Here is a 25,614-nt window from a genome sequence, read left to right as displayed (position 1 = left end):
CGAAGTATACATACATGTAAATACTGCACGGGGAAGTTTTTCCCATTCTATATAAACAATTCGACACCGCGCTTTACAAAGTTAATAATTAATAATTTATCACTTAACTTTGTTTAGGTTGAAATTTCTTATTAGGCACTTGGGTTAATTAATGTTGAGTCATAATAGGTTGCCATAGTGTGCATCTGGTAATTTTGTTGCTTAAGCAGAAATTTATAATGATATGATAATGACAATATGAATCAAATATATATTATATAATCTAATTTTCTCTCATTTTTAAGCTTTAACTGGCGGCTTCACACACGGTGCTTTAGGACCTATTAATAACTAACTATTAAGCCTAACTGATTCCCAACCTTGCTCGGTCCAAACTTTAAATTCCACTATAAGGCGTCAATTTTTCACCCATTTACATATTTATATATTTTACATAGATATTTAAAATGAGTTGGGAGTCAATCATTTTTGTTCCAAGTTTGAATACGATTGGATTCTAAATTTGAAGATTTACAAAGATCATTGAAAATAAGTTTGTAACCCGTTGACAATTTTTTTGAAATCACCGAAACAATTGTTTATTTAGTATATGAAAGGAGTTTGAAAATAAATTTAAAACCGATCGTGGGAACAAGAAACGTAACAATTATTATTAACATGTTTAAAATGATAATGTATAAGTAAAGGCAACGGGTGGTATTATGTTAAGTTAGTTTGAATTACTTGTAGCAGGTGACAATTATATTTTTTGTAGCCAGCGAGGCAAATTGACAGAATTTCAACAGTGCGTAACAAAGAGGATGTCCAAATCGTCATTCTTCTACAAACGTTTGATGGAAGCACTGATATTCGTAAATCTCGTCGGTAAATAAAATGTGCAGCAAACTTAAGACATAATATTTCAAAATATTAGTGCTATATTTGAACAGTGAAAATATGATTTAACAATTTAGCTATTCCTAAAATTGCAACATTTGAGCTATAGTATTGTATCAGGGTAATTTGCATGGCACTTTACTTGCTGGCAAACTGAATTGTTCCATATTCGCCTGTAAGCATCCATTCCTTGCTCTTGGCAAAGAGTTGCTCTGATATGCCAGCCGGGAGTCCACAAACCAAGTCCGCTTTGATAGTGCGCAGCGAGCAAAGGTTTGAGGGTTTGAAACCTACGTAAGGATAGGTGATATTTCTGTGAGTATAATATGTCGGACAACTACACAATATAACTTACCGCGCAGGCAGATGTCGAATGATTCAGTGTGGTTCCAACTAAAGTCGCCCAGTAGCTTGCGATAGTTAAGATCGCCCTTGAAGATTACCAACTGTGCCTGCGAGAGGCGCTCATATAGCGCCGGTTTCACTTCTGCCATGCGATAGAACTCATATGGACTGGTCCAGAAATGCTCGAGTGGAGCCAACTCGAATTTTCCCTCGTCGGTGAAGCGTTTTAGCTTCTTTCCCAGCTCGCTGAGCACAGGCTGCGTGTGGTCGATCAAAAACTGTAGCGTCCAGTAGTAATCTGCGGCCATGACATCCGATATGAACCAGGGAATTGCTTTGGCATTGAAGCGCACCTTTCGCGCTAGTCCCTTATCGATGATATACTCAGCCAGTATAAGATCTGTGTAAAGCTCATAGCCCGCGTTATCGAATACAAATTCCACAATGCCGTTGCCGTCGGAGCCATCCAGTGACTTCCATATGGCGGCAGTGCCATCCACTAACAAATTAGCATCCAGATGGGCTACTTGATCGAAGGCATCGCCCATCGGTTTCACCTGCTTGCCCGACGTAATCGACAGATCACAGCGATTGCCCCACAAATTGAGCTTCAACAGTTGCTGAAAAGTGATCAAATTGCGGTCGTTCTTTCGGGTGCCATTCGCCACTGCCAGCATGGCTTCCACGCTGAGCTGTGCGGCCGTTTGCTTCTGCTTGCGGAAGTAATCAAAACCGGACAGGCGCGACGATATGAATATGGACCATATTTGGCGATACATAAAGCACTCGGCGTACAGCCAGCAGCTGGCGAAGTAGGTGCGCTTCTCCTTTGGCAATTGATCCAAGAATGCATTCCAAAATCCAGCGTCGATCTCTAAATATACGATTTTTTATCAAGCATTATCTATATATCTCTTTTTATATCCAAACAATAAATGGCAAAATATATCAATGGTTTAATAGGATCTATCAGAATAGTTTCAATTATTTTTTAACTATGAATGAATTTACTTTAATAAGCAAACAAATTAAATCTTTTATAGTTAAGAAAGAATTGAAGCTATTCTAATGGAATAAAATATATATTATATTCTAAAGGAATAAATAATTATTGATAATAATAATAATTATAACAATAACAATAATATAATAATATAAAATAATAATAATAATTATAACAATAATATGTCAGTTTGGCTTTTTCTTTAATGAAAAGCTCTATAATTCTATTTTCGAAAATAATTCTAAGTGGTATTAGAAATTCTAAGTGATAAAAATAGATTCTAGAAGATCTGATCGCGCCAATTTTTTAACGACTGGAAATTAAAATAAACCTATTAATTTTGGATTTAATGTTCTACTCATAAGTAAATGCCAGGTATCTAGCTTCCTTACGCTCCGCTATATATATACATACCTTTGTCATTAAACGGCTGTAACGGTCCGTTTTTCAAAATATTTGAACGCAGCTCCAGAATGGCTGCAGCTGTTTGATCAATATCTGAGGCTGCGTCCTAAAAAGTAACATTGATTGATTGCAACGAACAGCGCACTGAATTATGCAATATTACAACTTACCGCTCCATATATTGACAGCAGCTCGTCCTTATCCTTGGCCAGGGACTTGGCAATTGTGTCCAGCGTTGAAGGTAAGCGCACGCGAAAAGTGTAATATGCAAAGCTCCTAGAGAGGGGGTCACGTTAGAGGTCAGGCAATCAAATTACATCAGTGGTTCGCTCCATATATATGAGCGTATTCATATGCGTGGGGGGAAATTCCGATATGCTATATATAGCGAATACTACTTACTGCTTATATAGGGCTGCTAGCTGCGTGTGTGGAGGCGCCTCGCTATCAATAATTCCATTTGCAGCATCAAAATCCGCATCGTTTTGTACTAAGGTCATATTGTCTTTTGCTTGCTGCGCGGGGTATTTAATCAGCTGTAAATCGTTTGTTGTATCACTTGCTGCCCAGTAACTGTTACAATACACAATCTATCTCTATTTGTCTTGGCGCCTTCAATGTCGACAGCAGAAATGCATGTTACTACGGAACTGATTCGCAGTGGTGGGACACGGTCGATAATTTTTTATCGACTACATATTAAGCTTCGGAAATGATCGGATAAAATAAACAATTAGAGAAACCGTTGCAACTAATATTTCGGAAACTATCGTAACTGCCACAATCGCTGTGTCGCACATTTCGACAAGCAGATGATGATGATCATAAGCTATAAACGGATATATGTATATATCTATTATTTATATGTGTTGTAAGAATTATTATACAGACAACACTATTAATAGTTTTGCTTCTATTAAGATTTCTCCAAAAATTTATGCTTCGATATATACACAGTTCTATATAATTATGCTTGTTCAATTAGATTATATACTACACATTTACATCTACGTCAAACACAATACCTTACAAATTTAAAATCAAAACCAACTATTTTTAAATTAATTAATTTGCAGGGTCAATTGCCAGATTCCAAATATCCCCTTTTATGCCATCGATAGTTTCCTACCAATCTCTACCCAATCTCCCTATCGATAATTCCATCGTTCGTTTTACTGCACTTTTATAAGAGCTAGACAACGAATAGTATTTACTCTCGTACAGTATACACAAATAAAGAACAACTTTTCGGATGCCTCCCGTTCTACAGAAAATTATTAAAATCTCTTTTTTGGGGTAAAGCTTTTGACTTTGGTGTGTGCATACATTCTTCTACCATATTTAGGCCATAAATAAAGACCCTACAAAAAAACCGGCGAACCTAATGGAGACACTGTATCAAAAGGGTGCATGTGTGTGTATGTTTTTGTTTAGTATCAACTTTAATAAAATCCAAATAGATTAACAATGACTACTGTAAAACTGTAAGACTGATATTATATGTATTTGGATTGACTTCGAAACTAATAAGATACAGAGCTTAATCTATTAATAGCCGAATTCCCGCGCGCCATCCACATACTGAATTGTGCCATAATTTCCAGTGAGCATCCAGTTAGGGTCTCTCAATTTCAGATTTTCAACGACGCCTTCTGAAAGACCGCAGATTACCTCTGCCTTGATTGTGCGCACAGTGCAGAAGCTGCTAGGTATGAATCCGCCCAAGCACGTTCTCGTATCCTGTGTAGGCTCCCAGCGAACGTCGCTTAACAGCTTCCGATAGTTCAAGTCGCCTTTAAATATAATCAGCTTTGACTGCTGCAGCGTTTTGTATAACTCTGGTTCAAGGGTGTTCATGCTGCAAAGGTACATTTTTTAAATTGTTGTGCGATTTCGAGAACGATGTGGACTTACCAATTAAAAGCATGTGGCCCGGTCCAGAAATAAGACACGGGCGCCAATTCGAATTTACCCTCGTCCATGAATTGCAAAAACTTGTTGCCAATCAGACTAATTATATAGTCAGAGTGTTTGCTCAGATATTGCAGCATCATTTGAAAATCACGCTGTGTGATGTTGGCAACAAACCAAGGACACGCCTTGACATGAAACCGTACCTTGGAAGCGAGTCCCTTTTCGATTATATACTCGGCAAGAATGAAGTCTGTAAACAGCTCATAACCAGCATTGTCAAGCACAAAATCTACATGCTGTTTGTTTGTCTTTTTGTTTGACAAGCAGTCCCATATTTCGGAAGCATTGTTGGCGAGAATATGACTATCCGTAGCACTCACATCCTCCAGTACCTTCATATTAAACATTCGTGCATGTTCGTTCTCCGAGAGATCGTTGCGGTTGCTCCATAGGTCAATTTTTAATAACTCATTGAACATTTCGACGGTGTTCTCCGTCCGTCGTGTGTATTTAGCCAATGAGAGTATATCGTCCTGGCAGCTGGTTAGGGCGTGCTCCTTAATTTTGCCAAAGTAATCGAACTGTTTTAGGAAGATGCTGTTTTCCACGAAGGAGTAAAGCTTGCGATACATATAGCATTCGGTGTGCATCCAGCATGCCTGATAAAACGTGCGCCCTTCATTTGACAGATGTGATATAAAGTTATTCCACGAATCGCGATCTGGCTCTGAAAGCATTTAACAAATAAATTTAGATTATTTATCTAGTCATAGGTGTATGCAAGTATGTACAAGAGCAATAAATAAAATCTTGCATATTCAATATTGAATGTTCGGCATCCCGAAGATATTCTTTTTTTATTATTTTATTATCAACTCATACTTACCATCGCCAGTAAACTTTTGGAAAGGCTTGTCCGTTTGCAGCTCATATTTAAGCCGCGAAATCAGCCCAATGATAATCTTTAGCTCCTCCCGCGCGTGCTGCACAAATTGTGTGGGCGCTATAGATTATGGTTAGGGGAACATCCTTAACTTATTACAAACCTCACCAAATTGTGCGACTAGTTCCCCTTTATCCCTTGTGAGCGAGTCTATAACTCTTGTGAGCACGACGGGCAGAAGGTTTCGCAGAGTGTAGTAGGCGTAACTACGCTTGAATTGTCCAGACATGAAAGCATTTAATGGAGTCTGGATGTCGACAATATTGTACTTGGCATCGAACTCCGACTTAAATACTTTGACAAAACTGGGGTCGTCAATTTTGATATCCGCCGCTCCATCTTTTATGGCGCACTCTCCTCCTTCGGGCTCCATCTTCGTCCTTCTTATTTAGAATTTTTGTGTGCTTAACCTTGCATATTTACGTTATCAAATCGACCCGAACACATTAATAGCCTACTTACATATTTCGGATGAAATTTATATGAGAATTATGCATTATAAATATAGTTTTATTTATATGCATGCCTCCTTCCGCTATAAAGTGAGACCAAAGTAACGACATGTTATGCCAAGTATGCTGCTAAAGCAAAATCCGTCAATATTTTGTATGAATTGTGAATTGTCTCACATCTTATTGAACCCCAATGAATTGTTAAACTGTTCGCTAAAACAATTAAATATAAGATTAAAGTTGTTTACCATTATTTTCAAATTAAATGCTACATGGCATAATTAGCGTAAATTGTCTAAATTTGGTATTTTTAAAATATACTAAATTAGTGCATTTTTTTTGCGTATTTTCACTTCCGCGTTCCCTATTCTTCGTTGCAGTTTTTATTTGGACATGGAACGCGACGCGAAGTCTTCGAGATGTTTATCACGCGCAAATTAGTGAACAATTAGCAAAAAATAATCCGAGAAACTCCTATGACGACATAGTGACAAAGTTGAATAGTCAACAACGCGACCAATTGTTGACTCTGCGAGCGGGGCATGCTGACTCAGCGACGGCGAACGACAAAGGCAGATACGGATACGAGATAAAGTCCGGCTGAGGCTCTTATTATAGCATTGCTGCTTCTGTGCCTGCTACAAAGACGAAAGGCGTTGACGACGACAGCAGCAGCACGCACAGATGTATACCAACTAAACCGCAGTGCCATCCACTACACACACATTTACGCTAACACACACAGAGCCAGACAGCACCACCTACAACACCCAACACACAACACTCAACCACATACGCGCACACACACACACACAATGTCACATTTACCATTGGCACTGTATGGCTTCGGAGCATTTTTTATGATTTTCTGGTTTGGTACATGGTGTGTGCATATAATCGCGATCTGTTATGGCAAGTACAAGCTGCACAAAAAATCGTGCAAATTGCCCACTGAATCCTCTCCGCTGCCGGGCGTTTCCATACTGAAGCCACTGATGGGCGTGGATCCGAATTTGCAGCACAACTTGGAAACTTTCTTTACCATGGATTATCCGCTATACGAACTGCTATTTTGCGTGGAGGAAAAGCACGACCCAGCCATTAAGCTGGTGGAGCAGCTGCTGGACAAATACCCGCAGATAGATGCCCAGCTTTTTGTGGGCGGCTCCGATGTGGGCGTCAATCCTAAAATTAACAACATCCATCCCGGCTATATGGCGGCAAAATATGACTTCGTCATGATCTCGGACAGTGGCATCAAGATGAAGAACGACACGCTCCTGGACATGGTCCAGAATATGTCGGAGCGGCATGCCCTAGTGCACCAAATGCCCTTCACCAGCGACCGCGACGGCTTCGCGGCCACCTTCGAGAAGATCTTCTTTGGCACGGTGCAGTCGAGGATTTACCTGTCAGCCGATGTGCTGGGCATCAACTGCCACACGGGCATGTCGTGTCTGCTGCGGAAGGCAGTCATCGATCAGCTGGGCGGGCTGCGCGCGTTCGGCTGCTACCTGGCCGAGGATTTTTTCATTGCCAAGCGCGTCACGGAACTTGGCTGGAAAATGCGCATATCCAACCAGCCCGCCCTGCAAAATAGCGGCATATGCGACATTGGAAGCTTTCAGGTAGGTTTGTTGTACTATCTAAAATCAATTTTTAATCCAATTTGTTAGACTCCTTTCCCTTATAATAATCCTTGTTAGAGTAACCTTTCCATATTTTACCGATTTACAAAAACAAAACACTCGACACTCAAACCCGCTTAAAGCGCAGGGCAGAACTTTCCACTAATTTATGTTATAGACGAACTCCAAGGGGCGATAATAATGCCAAAATGATTTCCGAGCCAATTAGTGATAGGTATGTTCGATTAGGAGCTCGGAAAACGAACACTTTCTTTTGAATGAAAAAAACAGCAATCTCTCAATAACCAAGACTAGTTCAGCTCGTACAAACTAATAATCAAAATATTATTTTTATTGCTATATTACTTCTACTACGATAAGCCTGGTTACTATGGCCCAAATGATTTCTACCCCCCCTAAATAGGCGCGAAAGGCCTCAACTGTGGGTGGTAAATCACATACAATAGAGCATATTTTGAAAAGACAACAACAGACGTCATGTTTTGCTATTACATGATTACATTAATTAGCCCCTGAATTAGTTAAAAGGGGTTTTCGGAAGATCTTTCACTTGGATACATATTGATTGCATGACATAAACATAATCCGACTGACAAAAATAAAAGACAATAAACTTATTTGTCTAGATTACACTCTACACTTGAATAAAATAGTCAACTCTATAGTTTATTGTAACTTAATACCATGCCTGATATAACTCAATGTAATGAGGGACCTTAAACTAATGTATATACATACAATACCCAATACACAACTCTGCCCGCTTCAGAGTCAGATTTCAAGTGATTAACTGATTTGTAAAGATTATACAAAGGCTTGGACTGAAGAAAAATAACGCAAGCTGCAGGGCAAAAGAAAAGAGTCAATTTTGGGTAAAAATTAGAAAAATTCTTCATGCACCCAGATCAACAAGTGTCGAGCATTTCAACTACAAATCGATCACTTGCTACTTATTGCTGATCAAGTACACGACTTAGCAGTGCGGCAGCACTCACTTTACCTTCCCCATAGGTCATAACATCTAAATATTGTTCGACTTTTGTGTGAACAACACCCACACGAACCCATCAAGAACTGATTAGCCCACCAGCCACAATTGGCAGCTGTCGGAAACATATGGAAATAAGTAACGAAGCGTTAGTTTCATATGCTAGTCGTCGGATCAGTTAAATATAATTTAATTAACTTGTTGATTGCTTTCCCATAGATTGGTTGCTATAATTTATAATTTTACTTCCAGGCGCGACTCATACGATGGGCCAAGCTGCGCGTCGCAATGGTGCCGACCACGATCCTGCTGGAGCCGCTGTCGGAATGCATGCTGCTGGGCGCACTGGCCGCCTGGTCAGCATCGCTGCTATTCGCCTGGGATCCGCTGGTGTTTTACTTGGTGCATGTTTTGTGCTGGTTCCTGTCCGACTGGCTGCTGTTGTCCATTGTGCAGCATGGCTCGATGCCGTTCCACAAATTCGAGTTTGTCATCGGCTGGCTGTTCAGGGAGCTATCCGGCCCCTATCTGTTCCTGCACGCGCTCTGGAATCCCGCCATACGCTGGCGCACGCGCACCTTCAAGCTGCACTGGGGCGGTATGGCCTACGAACTGCCGCTCAACCCGCCCGAGTCAGATTCTCTCACAGCGCCGCTGCAGCCGGCGCCGACGTTGTTGCCGACAACGAATACGACAATGGGGGCGGGGCTGGCCGCAGCTAAGCAGCGACTGCTGATCTCGTAGCAGCAGCTAGTTAGAATTTGTTTGTTATATGCATAATTTGTACTTTTGTGAGCGACTCAGCGGACTGCGTTTTGAGCTACAGTTGATGGTAGTAGTATTATTACTAGCTAAACCCTTAGTCACTATAAAAACTTAAAGAAATTAAGTGTAAAGATAAGTGATCGGGCGCACAGACTAAACTCTGCTTTGCTTGTCTAAAATCGGCCATAGGCTTACGCAGGATCCAGGACCCAGCATTAAGTCTGGGCTTGAGTACTCTGCTCTTTGGCAACATCCAGCTTTAACGGTAGCAACACGCAAATTGTTGAATTGCAGAACCGAACTTAAAATTAAGTTGACAGTTTTGCTTTAAATATCCATACGTCTATCTGTAGAGATCTGTAAGATAAGTTCTAAGTTGCGACAGCTTGTATATTTGTATTTAGTTGGTCTGAGATTGAGGTTAGTTAGATTTTGTTATTGTTATTTTGAAATCGATTATCGTAATTATAATTAGCTATTTATTATTTCTAAGCGAAACAGTATGCTGTCTTTTTCCTTCTTCTTCTTCTTTGATTTATCATATATTTTCTTTACCTGCTTCGTGCTCTGTAAATATGCTTCGCTAAACCGCCATCGAATAAATGTAATTTTAATTATATTCAAGTTGATTTTTACTTTTGATCATTTGTCATTCGAGTAATTACATTTCGTTCTTTATATTTTTTTTAATGATAAAAGTGAATCTATTGTTAATGAGTCAGTTCGATGGGCTTTTGCTTTTTACCTATCTATGATCGCCAGGTTATAGCTCTCACATTGCCGTAGTCCGGGAAAAACTACAAATGAGTCACGAATTCGCACTTGTTATCACACATTCGACAGTCATTGGGAGGCGTTGCCTTGCCGCACATTTGATGTGGGCTCAAAAGTCGTGTAAATTCTTTTAATTATGCTGAACATACTTTTGCTATGAGCGCGCACTTTGCAGTCTGTAGACCCTTGCCCTCGCCGCCAAGAACCCAAGTATTATCCACATTAAACTAGAATTTAACTATACGTGAAACGCTTAAGGGAAAAATGTAGAAATTTCTCAGCGAACGCTGAGTCAACTTCAGCATCACATCATGCGGTGTCTGGGATCGAGAATAAACGCGTTTTTCCGTAGTAAATGCGAATGAGTCTTATCTCCATCTCAGGGCCCGCCAAGTATTGAACATGATATTATTAAGTGTATTCGAGTGCGTGTATACACTAAAAACAAACAGACACGCGCTCAGCAACAACAACACAGGAACATAAGTATTTATAAATTGCGAGTATACAGATTAGAGAGCCATATCAGTTGCAAAGCACAGAGAATGGCAACGTGAGGGAGGGGCGGGGGTACTGATACGTTCAGGCGCCTTAGGTTTACAAATAAATTAAGTAAGAGAGATTAAAACAAGAAAGACCGACTATCTTCGGCACGCCGATTATTAAATACCCTTGTAGCATTATAGTTTACGCGCTTGCAGATGTCCGATAGAATATTACCTATATGTAGTCAACACATCTTGATATAACGTCCGATCCGGCCTATGCATAGAGAGATGTTCTTGTCCCAAGAATGGGTATACTTAATGGGATCGGAGAGGTCTTTTTCTATGCGTTATACATTTTATGACAAAGTTACGATAACATCTGTGAGGGTATAGGTAGATCATGTATGTTACTATGTATGTATGTATGTATTGCACATGGATACATACTTGCACATTCATAGGGTATTCGTACAAAGTATGGATCAGTCATTTCCTAAGCAAAGTTAGTGTTATGTTTTCTTTTATATTTTTTTGAGTGTATTGAGATTTATATTTACTACGATCACGCGCCGCATACTCAAATGCCCTTGCCACATTGCATACATGCATACTTGCATGTACATACATATATAAACCTTTTCTCACCATTGTAAATTATTTTTCAGGAACCTGGGAAGTTTTATTTCCACTTGTGATCATACATATGTATGTACATAAATTAATATATTGCTATCTATAAAATTAAATATCTTATCAATGAAATATCTCATCTAAGATCTGCTGGCGGGGGAAGACATTTAACACAAATAATAGAATGCTAAATAAGATATACTTACAAGGATATATTCATACGCAGATAAATACATATTGTATGTATCAATAACCAAGCGCAATTATTTATAATAGGATAACGGTAAGCTGAGGTTTTTCTAAAACCACAAAACTAAACTAAATGTGAATCAAAATATTTACTGACCTTTTGACCTGCTTCATACCCGAGCTATTAAGTAATTCTTCTTACGCAATATATGTATATGTATGTGTTTATATACATGTGTATGCTTTAATAACTTTTCTGGTCAAAATAATTTGGATGAGACTTTGTATGTGTTCAGAGATATACTTGTTTTTACTTTTCGAGCTTTATTTTTTGAGCTATTGTTTGGTTAACTGAATGAATGGAAAAGTCAATCAAAAAGTAACACGTTAAACACATGCGTAAATTAAGTATAATTGTAAATAGTAAATAAATAAACAAGATTGAAACTTGACCAACATACGCCTACAAGTATTAAAAACGATTCTTTTATTTATATTTATTCGCCCTTAATGCTCATCCATACATGCATACAATACATGCATACACACATACACACATATGTACTTCTGTGTCCTCATACTTCGTGGCGCCGTAGACCAGTTATTTTCATTCACGAGTGCGAATAATGCATTGGTTTTTTTTTTTTTTAAATAAATGGGCTTAGCTTGATAAGGCGCACTCATTATAACGGTGACTCATGTGTCTTCACATTTTGTGTGGATCGTTTGATTATGTTTGCGCCCGGATTCAGCATGGAGGTTTCATGATTTATTGGCCAGCAATTGTCGCTGTTAGAACATTAGAATTTCTCGACACACGCATAAAATGAGTGTGCCGCTCAAAGGGCCTAATTATTAATTAACACATGTACTGTAATTATCTATCTTCGATGTGGAATGTGCTTTTTGCAACGCAATGTCTGATGCGAATTCTGTAAACTTTGTCGGCCCATTCGGCGATTGTAAGTTGGCACAACAAACAAACAGAAGCTCTTATCCGGTATATCATGTTCTAGAAGTTTGCGCATTTCTCTTATCTTCGAAAATGAATGGGTTTTGCGATTTAGTAATCAAAATCGAGGGGACTTAGATATCATTACGAATTAAGATAGCATATACAAATTTAAAATATTTTATCAAAGTAAATATGTTCGCATGACGATTACAAAGTGGACAAAGTCCACGCTGGTTTTTAGACGCTTGAAACCATATCTTGCAGATTCCGGCGATTTATAAATAGCCTTGCTATCTCAAGTGCATTCAACAATCTAAGGTAATAAAACAAATAGTTATCGAATTCAAATCTGACTTTGCTTGCGGTCTTTTGTCAACGAATGAGACGATAACATTCGATTAACATTAAAGCGTCGTGAGTTCCTACTATTGTCTAAGAGATCCAGAGCCAAGTGATTGTTATGGTTGTCTAACCTATATATATATAGCTTACAGCATATACATTTATTTCATTTATAACATTTTTTGTTTTGCTTGCAAATACAAACAAATAAAATTAAAATAGCACATATAATAATGTAACTTTTTTTGTAGCCTTCAAGAATTCAGCCCTTCTATATTTGTTTTTGAGCAAACGAACATCAAATTAAAATAATACATTATAAAATGTTACCAAGGAAAAAACTCCTGATAGGTTTACAATATCATATTGCTTATATATGTGTCCGTCAAAAACGAAAAAAAAAATGTGACAAGAAACATCTAAGTAAATGTTAAACATTTTAAAGTTATTCCAATGTGATTTTATTATTTTTATGTTAACATTTTTAATTATATTTCTCCAAAGTTAGTCAGCTTTAGGCCAGTGTTTTTTAAAAGTAAACAGTGGCACTAACAGAAAACTGTTTGTACGAATCAGAACTAGATGAACGAATCCAGGGAGTCGGTTCATTTGATCAGCTTGCTAGTTCAGGGAGTCGTTTGATTGAACTTATTCCGAACGATTCAATACAACTACTAAAATTGCAATTAATTTGTCGAAAAAAGAGGTATTACTTATCAAAAGAGCCGAAGAAAAGTTATTAAAAATAAATGCCTCTAAATAAAATGACAATCTAGTATCGTGGTGTGTTGTAAAGCACCGGGAAATAATGAAATGTTTGAAAGCTTCGCACAGTTTTGGCATGTGAAAAATCTATACAGTTTATCAGCCAACGGCACTTATGTACATGTGTGTATGCACATGTAAATAGATGTGAATATGTATGTATGTATGCGTGCACCAGCTGGCGGCGATTGTGTCGGGGGCGTATTGAAAAATTCTTGGCCAATGCCTGTTTGTAATTGTTTATTTTATATTTAATGCTTGCCTGTTGATTTTTAGCACGCCTCATCAGCTTTGGATAATTATTATATGCATATTTGCCTTATAAATGTACACAAAGAGCTTACGTTGCAAATTTCAAATGGTTCTGTTTACTTGCAGATGCTCTGGCCGCTGCTGAAGCGGCGTTGAAGTGCTTAAAGCCAGTAAAATTTAGTTCATCCACAACAGCCAAGCAACGCTGATCGGGAGTGGAACGATGGCGATGTCCAAGGTAATACGAGTGCTAGAAAAGTCAATAGCGCCCTCTCCCCATAGCGTTCTACTGGAGCATCGCAACCAGACCGACTGCATCCTCTTCGAATCTCATGTCTGTGCGCTTCTTACGCAGCAAGAGAATGTCATACGAAAGCAGTACACGAAGGTGTGTATGATTTCCGCTCATTATAATATAAATTTCATCTTTTGGACCCATGACGTTATAATATATACATAACTATGCATATAGATGTATATTCCTGATCAGCTTCAGCTACCGATGAGATCTAGACTTGTGCATCCTTTAAACTCGAAATGTCGAAAAGCTTATGTCACATTTAGTATAGATGTTTTTGCTGCGCTTGTTAAATTATGTCAACCGATATAGTACATCAATCAATAAGTATTTACCCTTTTAAAAAGAATAACTATTAATTCAAATTTACACAATTTAAAGTGTGTGAACATGAAATATTTACAAGTTGTAAGATTAATTAGAATTTTCCATGTTCATGAGAAAAAGTAATTATAAGTTTTCAGCAGAATCCATTAAGTGAGCAGGATCTTAAAATAAAAAGTCGAGCTATTAAATCAGAAGAAATTAGAATGAATTTCAGTAAAAAGAGCAAGTTCTTAATATACGAGGAGAAATAATATCGGATATTTATAACAAAAGCTGACTTGATTAAATGTTGGTGCTATTTTATGCTAAAGTTTGTCCAAATCCAACCCATTAATTTTAATGCAGAATAAAGTAGGGTTAGTAAGGGCTTTACTTACTTCATATACTCCTTGAGGTTATGCAATTTTTTCTTAAAGAAACTTCGACTGCAAAACTTTGAATGCTTACGACAAGAATATAACTTTTTTTGATAATTTTGCCAATATGTTTTCATAAAGAACACTTTATTTGCATTGCTACATTCCTACAGGTGTGCGATGCATATGGCTGTTTGGGCGTACTTCAGCTGAATGCTGGCGAGAGTACTGTACTCTTCCTGGTACTTGTCACCGGCTGCGTGTCCATGGGCAAAATTGGCGATGTGGAAATATTTCGAATAACGCAGACAACATTTGTTTCGCTGCAGAATGCAGTGCTCAACGAGGACAAAATTAGCGAGGTGCGTAAGCTGCTCAACTCGGGCACCTTTTATTTCGCTCACTCGAATCCATCGGCTGCCGGTGGTGGGGCAGGAGGTGGGGCTTCGCACAGCACCAAGTTTGACATTACGCTGTGCGCACAGCGACGTTACCAGACGGCGGAGACGGACAATCGTTTCTTCTGGAACCGCATGATGCACATTCACCTGATGCGATTCGGCATTGACTGCCAGTCCTGGTTGCTGCAAACCATGTGTGGCTCAGTGGAGGTGCGCACCGTTTACATAGGTGCCAAACAGGCCCGCGCTGCTATCATATCCCGGCTGAGCTGCGAGCGTGCGGGCACGCGTTTCAATGTGAGAGGCACCAACGACGAGGGCTACGTGGCCAACTTTGTAGAGACGGAGCAGGTTATCTACGTGGACGGCGACGTCACCAGCCATATACAGACGCGTGGCTCCGTACCGCTCTTCTGGGAGCAGCCGGGCGTTCAGGTCGGCTCACACAAGGTAAAGCTCTCGCGTGGATTTGAAACCTCTGCGGCTGCCTTTGATCGCCACATGAGCATGATGCGGCAACGCTATGGCTACCAGACGATTGTTAACCTGCTTGGAAGCTCACTGATTGGTAGCAAAGAGGGCGAGGCGATGCTGAGCAACGAGTTCCAGCGCCATCATGGCATGTCGGCACACAAGGATGTGCCGCACGTGGTCTTCGACTACCATCAGGAGTGCCGCGGCGGAAACTTCTCGGCACTGGCCAAGCTCAGGGAGCGCATGGTAGCCTGCGGCGCCAATTATGGCATATTCCATGCCTCCAACGGACAGGTATTACGCGAACAATTTGGCGTCGTGCGCACCAACTGCCTTGATTGCTTAGATCGCACAAATTGCGTGCAGACGTATCTGGGCTTGGATACACTCAATCTGCAGCTGGAGGCGCTGAAAATGGGCGGTAAGCAACAGAACATATCGCGTTTCGAGGAAATCTTTCGTCAGATGTGGATCAATAATGGCAACGAGGTGAGCAAAATCTATGCTGGTACCGGCGCCATACAGGGCGGCTCAAAGCTGATGGACGGTGCCCGCTCTGCGGCACGCACTATTCAAAACAATCTCTTGGATAATTCCAAACAGGTTAGTGGACAATTTAACAAGTATGATATATGGGAAGGTTAAAATCGCAAAATCCCAAAGCACATTTTTTTGATCAACCCTTAAAGCTTTTTTGTTTTAATGGTCAGATATTTGAATAGAGGGTATATTGAGCCCATTAAAAAGCTGCGGGAATTTCCAATCGCTGAAAGGTGTATTAAATTTGTCTTTATGTAGACTTTCAAATTATTAATTGAATGCGATCGGACGATGCTTAAAACTTCGTAGTTTAGGCCTTTAACCCTCCAAAAAGGCTTAAAAATTAGTTTAAATAAAAAGATTCATGCAACTGTTTTTCGGCATTTTTGGACAAGAGTGGAATTTCCCTCAACCCCGTCCCAGAGTCCATCCTCAGCACATTAAGAAACTATTGATCACCAGTTAATCGACAGTCAATCAATTTTATGTGTATAGATAATATTATGATTATGTTTAAAAGCAAACCTTTCATTATGTCTCCATTTGTGCTCTTCAGGAAGCAATCGATGTTCTTCTCGTCGGCTCGACACTCAGCTCGGAGCTGGCAGATCGTGCGCGTATACTGCTGCCCTCCAATATGTTGCACGCCCCGACAACTACGCTGCGGGAGCTTTGCAAGCGATACACGGAGTATGTCCGTCCCCGGATGGCGCGCGTTGCTGTGGGCACTTATAACGTGAATGGCGGCAAACATTTTCGCAGCATTGTGTTCAAGGACTCGCTGGCGGATTGGCTGCTAGACTGTCATGCCTTAGCTCGCTCCAAGGCGCTGGTGGATGTCAACAATCCATCGGAACATGTTGACCACCCCGTGGACATCTATGCAATCGGCTTCGAGGAGATAGTCGATTTGAATGCATCGAATATAATGGCAGCCAGCACAGACAATGCCAAACAGTGGGCCGAGGAACTCCAGAAAACCATATCGCGGGACAATGACTACGTCCTGCTAACCTATCAGCAACTGGTGGGGGTCTGCCTGTACATCTATATACGGCCGGAGCATGCGCCCCACATACGTGACGTGGCCATTGACTGCGTGAAAACTGGTTTGGGTGGTGCAACTGGCAATAAGGGCGCCTGCGCAATTCGATTTGTCCTGCACGGTAGCTCCATGTGCTTTGTGTGCGCCCATTTTGCTGCAGGACAATCGCAAGTGGCGGAACGTAATGCCGACTATTCGGAAATCACACGGAAATTGGCATTTCCCATGGGCCGCACGCTAAAATCGCATGACTGGGTGTTCTGGTGCGGCGATTTCAACTATCGCATTGATATGGACAAGGATGAGCTGAAGGAGTGCGTGCGCAATGGAGAGCTGTCCACGGTGCTAGAGTTCGATCAGCTGCGCAAGGAGCAGGAAGCTGGCAATGTGTTCTCCGAGTTTCTTGAGGGTGAAATCACCTTTGATCCGACCTACAAATACGATTTGTTCAGCGATGACTACGACACCTCGGAAAAACAGCGTGCGCCAGCCTGGACAGATCGCGTGCTCTGGCGTCGGCGCAAAGCCCTGGCCGAAAGCGACTTCGGTGGCGTCGGTGCTGCCGCATGGAACCCAGGCAAGCTTATACATTATGGACGCTCAGAGCTAAAGCAGAGCGATCATCGACCTGTCATTGCCATCATCGATGCTGAGATAATGGAAATCGATCAGCAGCGCAGGCGGGTTGTCTTCGATCAGGTAATTCGTGATCTGGGACCGCCCGACTCAACCATTGTGGTGCATGTGCATGAGCAGTCTGCGGATGCAGATGAGGATGGGCCCACTATTTACGATGAGCACGTAATGGCGGCGCTCATAGCCGAGCTCTCCAAAATGGGCGAGGTAACGTTGGTCCGATATGTCGAAGATACCATGTGGGTAACCTTCCGCAATGGTGAATCGGCGCTCAATGCGGCCGCCAAGCGGAGCACAGAGGTCTGCGGCTTGGCACTGGTCTTCGAGCTAAAGACGCCCGAGTGGCCACAACAGGTGGACAGTGAAATCGAGCTGTGCACCTCCAACACCATACCGCTATGCTCCAATCCTGCGGAGCAGGCACAGCTGATGCAGTTGACGCCAGAGGTGCCACAACGGCCCAAGCAGCCACCGACACGTCCGGCGCCAGCACGTCCACCTATGCCCATGTCACCAAAGAACTCGCCACGTCACCTGCCTCACGCGGGTGTCATTAGCATTGTGCCGAAGCCGAATAAGCCGCCGATGCCGCCACAGCCCATGCAGACGCCATTGCAGCCAGTTCAGGTTGCGCCACCGCGACCGCCCGCCATGGTGGGTGATACTACGCCTTCATCCAAATCACAGTCACCTACGGAGCTGGGCTCGCCGTTGCATGCTACGTCCGTGAGCTCATCAACCTCATCCTCTGGAAAAGCATCGCCCACAGGCGCTGCTCTGCCCTCTGGACCACCTACGCCACCGCGCCAGATGCAGAGCAAACAAGCAACGCCCGTGTCAACGCCCACGCGGCAGTCCAAGCAGCCTTCCCTGGAGCAACCTTCACCGCCAGATACCGTTTATGAAACGGCCAGCAATATATATGAGGAGATACAAGATGATGTTCCGGCGCCACGTCATCCGCCGCCAGCAGCTCCGCCGCCAGTTATTTGTGCTGTTGATAGTCCACGTCGGCAGCCATTGCCCACAGGAGCTGCTCCACTGGGTCCGCCACCACCGCTGCCCAATCGTCGTGGACCTCCGCCAATACCAAATCGCAGCGGCAATGCGCCGCCGCTACCTACACGGCCCACAAATAACTAAGCAGGAGGAGCCAAGGGGTAAGCGTAAATCCGAAAATATATTATAATATATATTATAAAATACAAAAAAATTTACTTCCCATACCGGGAATCGAACCCGGGCCTTCTGGGTGAAAGCCAGATATCCTAGCCACTAGACCATATGGGAGGCTGTGTACAGAAAAGTTATGGCCCGTTTACAGATACGTCGGGTATTCAAAAATAATAGCAAAGCAATTTTTTCAGTTTATAAGCAACAACCAAATGGTCAATAATGAATGTGAATGAATTAGCAAAGATTTCAGGTACATGCTCATCTTTTTCGATCTTCACAAAAGAAACGATATTAAATAAGTTAATTGTCAATGATCTGGGATATAATTGCCTATCAATAAGATATGTTTACCTGATTTGATTGTATATATAAATATATTCTCTTGTTACTTACAGCACACAGTCGAGCACTTAATATTGATGGCAGTCTACCCTATTACATTCCGAGTTGTTGTATTTATCTATGGAAGTCGCATAACTTATTATAAAAATATATATTTTTGCCAATTGTAATGTAGATATGATTTATATACATGTTAAAGTGTTCCCAGGCAATAATAATAACCGAATTGGCATCATATGCATGCAATAGGCATAAAGAAAAGATTGTAAATCAAACTAAGCTTGGTTAATTGCTTTAAAATTGAATATTGAATGTTTCTGTTTCTGTTATATTAACACGCTTTATTACTTAACCAACACTGGGCGGACGTACTCACTAATGCACCAAATAAATAAGTATTTACGTATTTATGTTACCGATAGCGAGCAATCTGAACAAAAACATAATAAAGTATTAAATTAAATTTACACATGTCTGTATATGTTTAAACAATTGTAGCCGTACTAGTCAAATTAAAAACAAATAAAAAACGATTAGCCGAAAGTGTAAACAAAGAACAAAAAAACAAATAATGATACTTTTATTAGTTGTTGTTACAGCTTCAACGATGAGAGCTCGCAATATTATAACTTATATCATTTGTTATCAGAGTTTGCTTCGAAAAAAGCAACAAAAAGAAAAATAATAATAATAGTTACAGCTATGAAAAAACCTTTCACATAAAAAGATACTATCTAAAGTGTTGAATCTGCAATGAGTTGAACTGTACAACTATTTATCGCATTAGACTTTAATCAGATAAAGATATACGAAAACAATATCAAAGAAAATTGAAATTATGTTAAAATAATGTTGATGTTACAGTAATATGAAGTTGTATAAATGTTTAATCATCCAATCGATAAATCAATTAATAAATATGATGCATATAATACAAACTTTTATATTGTAGTGTGCTGGAATTCAATTTCTTCTATCCCAATGGAAAACTCATCGTACGCTAAATCCAGCTTAATGGTAAATATTCTTTATTATTGTTTATAGTCAAGCAAAGCAAAAACTTAACACTTATTCCTCTACTAGTGAATGTGGCTTGGATTAGAACCATTTGGGAATCGCATCGTTAGGAAGATTTTTGTGATTTGGCAAGGCCGTGCAAGGTCGTTGCTGTCGCCAGAATTCCTGACGTTTGTTGAGGAAACAAACGGCCTCCTTGGCCAAAGCAGATATATTCTCAGTGTTGGTGTCGGCGCGCACCAGATCCGGATGCAGCAGAAGCTTCTCCAGGTACTCCTTGTCCACGCACAGCTCGCCCAGCAGCTTGCGTGCATTGCGACGCTCCAGATCCGCCTTTGTCGGCTTCTGGCGTAACACCTGTGCCCGCGAGCTGTTTAGCGTCTGGGACTTGGGCGTGTTATCACCGGACTTTCGCGACATGCTGATTTTGGCAGATGGCAAAGGCTGGGTGGATCGCGTTTTTGTGCCAATTGTATTCTCGATGGCTTCCTGAGTCTTCTGCACACCTAGGCGAAACAAGTCGAGTTCGGGGCGTGCGCGCAGTCCGCGATGAAAGAACATGAGACTCTGCTCGAACTGGCCCAGGTAATAGAGAGACTCGGCCTTTTGGTATATGGCGCGTATGTTATTCTTGTCCTCGCCAAGCGCCGTCTCCGCATCCTGCAGCGCCCTAGAGGGCTCGCCCAGTAGCAGATAGCATTTGCTGCGCGAGATTAATGCATTGATGTCCGTGCTGTTCAGCTCCAGGGCCTGCAAGTACAAGGGAAGTCTCGTTATCGTTATGTGGAGGAGAATTTGGGTGCATGTGCAGAAGGAAGGTGAATTCTTATTTTAAACCTTGCAAAAGAAATGTATGGCATTTTCTGGATTAGCATTTTTAATCTCCTTCAGCCCCAGGGCAATAATGGAGCTGATGTCCGCCTCGTCGGGTATCAGCAGCGCCTCGTTACGATCCTGTTTCTGCTTAATCTGCAGGCTTTGCTTGATGTCGAATGCGCCTGCGCTGACCGCCGCCGCGCGATCCTTGTCCGTGTAGAAGTCCACAAAGTTCTCCTTGGGCTTCTTTTTCTTCAACATCTGCTCCTCAATGCGTTTACGTGCCGCCCGTAGCTCCGCCTCGATGCGATTTCCACGCTTCGATCCGCTTGCCTCCAAGTCCTCCGGATGTTTACTGGCTCCGCGAGCTCCGCGTTCAGTTGAGGATTTGCCACCAGGACCATACGAGTCGCGTCGCTCCCAAATGGGCGGCTTGTGAGCGGCGCGACCCCGACCCTTTGACCTTTTATGGGACTCATCCAACGATTCTTCGTCCGCATTAGCGCCAGTGCGTATGAAGCTCTGCAGCAGCTCCTGCTCCTTATCAACAGCCAAAATGGTATTTAACACACTTGTGGACATTCTGATAACAACTAATTAGAAGGCAGTTGGATAAATTCACTGCGAAGAGAAATCGCGAAGCAAGTGTGAAAAATTCACACCTTTGTTCCAAACAAACGTTAATTGATTTGCCATTTGCTCTGTTGCCAGGAGACTGAGGCCAACTATATCTGGGCTAACAATCGATAACAAACAACCAATCAATAGAACTATCCATGGCCAGGCCGTGCTGAATGGATGACTGACCTTCAAGGTGTTGACCATCATTCTTTCAGTTAATTGCCTTTAGAGAAGAATTTTCTTTATTTTGTACTAGACGTATTGTAGAATCGGAAAAGAAGTGTAAATATATTATCAGTAGCGGGTGTTACTTTGCTCGGGACAAGATTTTTCTTTAAACTTTATAAGATTGGATTACAGTGGATTTTTCGGAATAAATGAAACGGGTTTCAGAAAACATTTTACAAAGGTTTTTTAAAATGATTTTAAAGTCAACCAGGTGAAAAAGACAACGTAGCAATCAATACCTGGAGAAACACGTATTCCGTTTTTAGAGTTTTGACAAAGGAACATGAACATCTTTTGACATTGGGGGTAAATTTTCTAAAACCGAGTTCATTCTATTGACTTTTAAATTTATTTTCAATAAGATCTTTGAAGTCGATCGATTGATTCCACCAACTGTCAATATTACGATATAATCAGACTAAGCGATACTCTGTGCGCAGTTCATAATATTCTGATTTATTTGGCGAAGTTAAGAGGATTTTAGGAAATATAGGTTATATCTATATCCATCTTCGAATCAGGTCAACCCCTAGTCTGCTCGTCAAATATTATGAGTTTCTAGCTGTAAGACGTTAAATAATTCGATTTTCATTGCAAATATTTAAGAACAAAATGTTCGTGGATTTCTTAATCGAGTTTGGAGCGGGCTTTTTGTCTGAGTGTAAACACACCAAACTTGGGAGCTATATAGTTTAAGTCAAAAATAGATATAGTCCATAACAAATTGTTATTACTATTTTATCGGGGAAGATTATAACGAACATTATTCAGTTGTTCGTTAAAGGACTTCTCGTACGTGGCCTTTAAAGCTTTTAAATGCATTTGGAATATTCGCACTGTTTATTATGAAAGCTTCCTGAAAGCTTTTGGCGCCATCTAGTGTTCGTTTTAACATGCAACCGTTGCGTTCAAAATATGGAAACGGATGTCAATTTCTTAGAGAAAAACGATATTTACCTGATTATAGCCAGTTAAAGCCTTGTAGTATTCGCGGACTTTCATGTGATTATTGGACTGATCACAGAGCAGTTTTATGCTTGTTTCGATTTCCTCGATTGTCTCCACCTTTTGCTTTTTTCGTGGCATTCTTAATAAGTTGCTTATACGAAGGTCTTTATCTGAAATAGATGTGAGATGTGAACAATGATGTATTGCCTTCATACAGACGGATGTATTATTAAATTTTTAAAATAAACACATACATATTACTATATAGCAATGCAAGGTTTGATCTAAAGCTTGGATTCAAGAGTATGGAAAACCAGGAACCTAATCAAACCGAACCAAACCCAGCTAAATCTTCATTTGTGTCACTGAAGAGTACGAAAGGTTTTTTAATTAATTACAAGTTTTTTTATAAATCGAATTCTTGAACTTTTTTTAATATTTTAATTTTTTCCTCTGCTTTATTCACATCACGATTTTCAAAGTTTTCTTTATTGTATATGTATAATATGAATTTCAGCACCAGTTTCCGTATATCAGATACAAGGACATAAAAAAATATCCTTTGACCGTGTGCTCAGCTCAATCGCCGATTTCCAACTAAACAGTTTGGCTCTCCTTTCACATTTTTCTGGCCGCCTTCTCTCGTGCTCTTGTTGTGTTTCTTACCTTTTTTTTTTTTTTTGACTTGGTTAGCAAAAGTTGTTGATGTTGTTGTTGTTTTTGTCGGTTGTTGTGGCTTTTGTAACTTAGTTTGCATGTGCTGACAAGTCTCAATAAACTTCAATAAACTCGTTTTAATATCTCAACAATTTGCTCCCCTTCTTAATGCCAAAGCAGACAAATAGTATATCAAAAATGTGATTTTTACTACCCCGAAAATTAATAACTATCGCTTATCTTTAGCGCGACCTATGGCAATGCAGATATATATATATATATATATATATATATATATATATTTTAATTAGCTATAAATCATTATAATAAGCTATAAATCAATGTTTCGTTAACAAACTTTAATTGGAGCCCAAAAGACACGCACATTGTTTATGCCGATGTATTTTGGTGCGTGGTTCCTAGGAAATTGCTTTGGCTCAAATTGTTTAATGGGTTTGGTTGATGATGCAACAACAATGCCGCAACAAAGCCAATTAGGTTACGGCTGATAAGGGCCGGAATGAGTCGCGTTCATTAAAAGGAAACCCCATTTATTGTCCCGAATGGCATTCACTTGTGAGGAACATATTGCATATATGCAACATATTTATGAAACTATTCAAATTGCTATTAATTTTCTTGTATTGTTTTTAGAGTAAATAAATAAGTTTGATGTCTGAGACAACAACTTACCCCACCCCCGTCCCCTCCACCCCTGCTCAATGCATTCACTGCAGACCTTGCGTGTTCCCCGCTCATTTGCTGATGGCAGCAACCTTCGCGGCGTGCCGAAACAATTTTGTTTACCTGCCCTCAGAAGCAATCGACTGCCGTGTTGCTTAACATGTGCCACGCCCGAAGAGGCGGCCGCCCCAAACAGAAGACATATTGTGGCCTATGGGACCTTGTCTGGGGCGGTCTCCAACTTCGAACTGACAGCTGCTTCTTATTCCTTTTACGACGTTGCAGACATGATGGAAGAATTATGATATTTGCATATGTTCAAGTCGAGAGCTCCACGAAGTTCTTTGGTGGTTATAATGGGAAAATATTGGCCTGTGCCCTGCAATGTGGGTTAGACTTTAATGCATGCTTGTATTTACGACATTTCCAATTCCGTTGACAAATTCAGGCGTTTCTAAAGGGAACACGCTTACAATCGTTTCAATTGCTTGATTGTTGTGGGTGGAACTCGGCGGCATGCAATCAGATTGTCCCCAAAGCACGCAAAGGCACCTGTTGAATCTATTTGTATGTACTCTGATAGAATTGTGCACAAAATTAAGCTGTAACCTTGCAAATGCCCAGTTACATTTATACGCATCAAATACGAGCCTTAGTAAATTCTCAAAATGAAGCTTGAGCCTGTTTCTTGCCAATTGCTTTAACAATGAAACCGACTCGGATGTTGATACTGACCAAGCATATATATTATACACATTTTATTTTTCACGTACTAAGCTGATTATATATATATATTTATAATAATTATATATTATATATATATATGTGAATAAACAAAATATACCTTGATTTGACTTCAATAGTTTTTGGTGAGTTAGAGATAGCTTTTGTTCTTCTGTAACATACTCAAAATAAACTACTTTTTTGCGACGTTGTAAATTATATCTATAATTTACTATTATTTACTCTAAATTGAACTTTCTATACAATACAATGCAATGCATTGTACATTTTAATGTTTAAATCTCGCAGCAAGGATTAAGCTATTACATTCCGTTGAGATTTAAAACCTCTTTTGAATTTCATTTGATTTCTCAAAATTATCGATAACAAGTCAACCGCTTATCCTACACATCGCCGACACAATCCCACAATTAGAACATTTTGGCAACTCTAGTTACGAAAACCTTCCTGGCTGGTTAACAGTGCCTTCTTGGGTATATCTACCAATTGAGTTATTCAAATTATATATTCCCTCCTATAGATTTTTATTTTTATTAGCATGAGCATTAAACGTAGCATGGCATGGTGTT

At 40.5% G+C, this 25,614-nt stretch overlaps 5 protein-coding genes and 1 non-coding gene across 9 annotated transcripts; 2 read left to right on the top strand and 4 right to left on the bottom strand.

Moving 5' to 3' along the window:
* Nucleotides 1-629: 629 nt before the first annotated feature.
* On the bottom strand, nt 630-3,295 carry LOC135431388 (damage-control phosphatase ARMT1). Its single transcript, XM_064686515.1, has 5 exons — nt 3,032-3,295; nt 2,800-2,905; nt 2,639-2,735; nt 1,232-2,095; nt 630-1,166 (listed from the first exon to the last, which is right to left on the bottom strand). Exons 1-5 carry the CDS (start codon nt 3,127-3,129, stop codon nt 1,015-1,017), a joined length of 1,317 nt encoding a protein of 438 aa, XP_064542585.1. The 5' UTR covers nt 3,130-3,295; the 3' UTR covers nt 630-1,014.
* An 817-nt stretch (nt 3,296-4,112) lies between these two features.
* On the bottom strand, nt 4,113-6,051 carry LOC135431465 (damage-control phosphatase ARMT1). 2 transcript variants are annotated; one of them, XM_064686617.1, is made up of 5 exons: nt 5,949-6,051; nt 5,595-5,896; nt 5,430-5,546; nt 4,544-5,270; nt 4,113-4,487 (listed from the first exon to the last, which is right to left on the bottom strand). In XM_064686617.1, exons 2-5 carry the CDS (start codon nt 5,857-5,859, stop codon nt 4,178-4,180), a joined length of 1,419 nt encoding a protein of 472 aa, XP_064542687.1. In that variant the 5' UTR covers nt 5,860-5,896; nt 5,949-6,051; the 3' UTR covers nt 4,113-4,177. The 2 variants fall into 2 exon arrangements, with proteins under 2 accessions (XP_064542687.1, XP_064542688.1); XM_064686618.1 differs by having other exon boundaries at nt 5,430-5,526; nt 5,590-5,896; nt 5,949-6,049.
* A 256-nt stretch (nt 6,052-6,307) lies between these two features.
* Nucleotides 6,308-9,959, top strand: GlcT (ceramide glucosyltransferase). Its single transcript, XM_064686619.1, has 2 exons — nt 6,308-7,566; nt 8,828-9,959. Exons 1-2 carry the CDS (start codon nt 6,754-6,756, stop codon nt 9,317-9,319), a joined length of 1,305 nt encoding a protein of 434 aa, XP_064542689.1. The 5' UTR covers nt 6,308-6,753; the 3' UTR covers nt 9,320-9,959.
* Nucleotides 9,960-13,305: 3,346 nt separating this feature from the next.
* On the top strand, nt 13,306-19,797 carry Synj (synaptojanin). 2 transcript variants are annotated; one of them, XM_064686530.1, is made up of 5 exons: nt 13,306-13,424; nt 13,862-14,123; nt 14,890-16,194; nt 16,688-18,972; nt 19,384-19,797. In XM_064686530.1, exons 2-4 carry the CDS (start codon nt 13,959-13,961, stop codon nt 18,953-18,955), a joined length of 3,738 nt encoding a protein of 1,245 aa, XP_064542600.1. In that variant the 5' UTR covers nt 13,306-13,424; nt 13,862-13,958; the 3' UTR covers nt 18,956-18,972; nt 19,384-19,797. The 2 variants fall into 2 exon arrangements, with proteins under 2 accessions (XP_064542600.1, XP_064542601.1); XM_064686531.1 differs by lacking the exon at nt 13,306-13,424 and adding an exon at nt 13,484-13,638.
* On the bottom strand, nt 19,031-19,102 carry TRNAE-UUC (transfer RNA glutamic acid (anticodon UUC)). Its single transcript has one exon. It is a non-coding gene; the product is annotated as a tRNA-Glu (tRNA).
* A 616-nt stretch (nt 19,798-20,413) lies between the features above and the next one.
* On the bottom strand, nt 20,414-23,198 carry LOC135431398 (outer dynein arm-docking complex subunit 4). 2 transcript variants are annotated; one of them, XM_064686532.1, is made up of 3 exons: nt 22,970-23,198; nt 21,185-22,007; nt 20,414-21,097 (listed from the first exon to the last, which is right to left on the bottom strand). In XM_064686532.1, exons 2-3 carry the CDS (start codon nt 21,743-21,745, stop codon nt 20,429-20,431), a joined length of 1,230 nt encoding a protein of 409 aa, XP_064542602.1. In that variant the 5' UTR covers nt 21,746-22,007; nt 22,970-23,198; the 3' UTR covers nt 20,414-20,428. The 2 variants fall into 2 exon arrangements, with proteins under 2 accessions (XP_064542602.1, XP_064542603.1); XM_064686533.1 differs by lacking the exon at nt 21,185-22,007.
* Between the last annotated feature and the right edge of the window lie 2,416 nt (nt 23,199-25,614).

The sequence above is a fragment of the Drosophila montana genome, unplaced genomic scaffold (genome assembly GCF_035044405.1).
Source record: "Drosophila montana isolate Dmon_TW-CO22-7 unplaced genomic scaffold, ASM3504440v1 contig_3200_1, whole genome shotgun sequence".
Taxonomy (NCBI): Eukaryota; Metazoa; Arthropoda; class Insecta; order Diptera; family Drosophilidae; genus Drosophila; species Drosophila montana.
The sequence above is the reverse complement of the archived record's forward strand: the minus strand, read 5'-3'. Positions and strand labels throughout refer to the sequence as shown.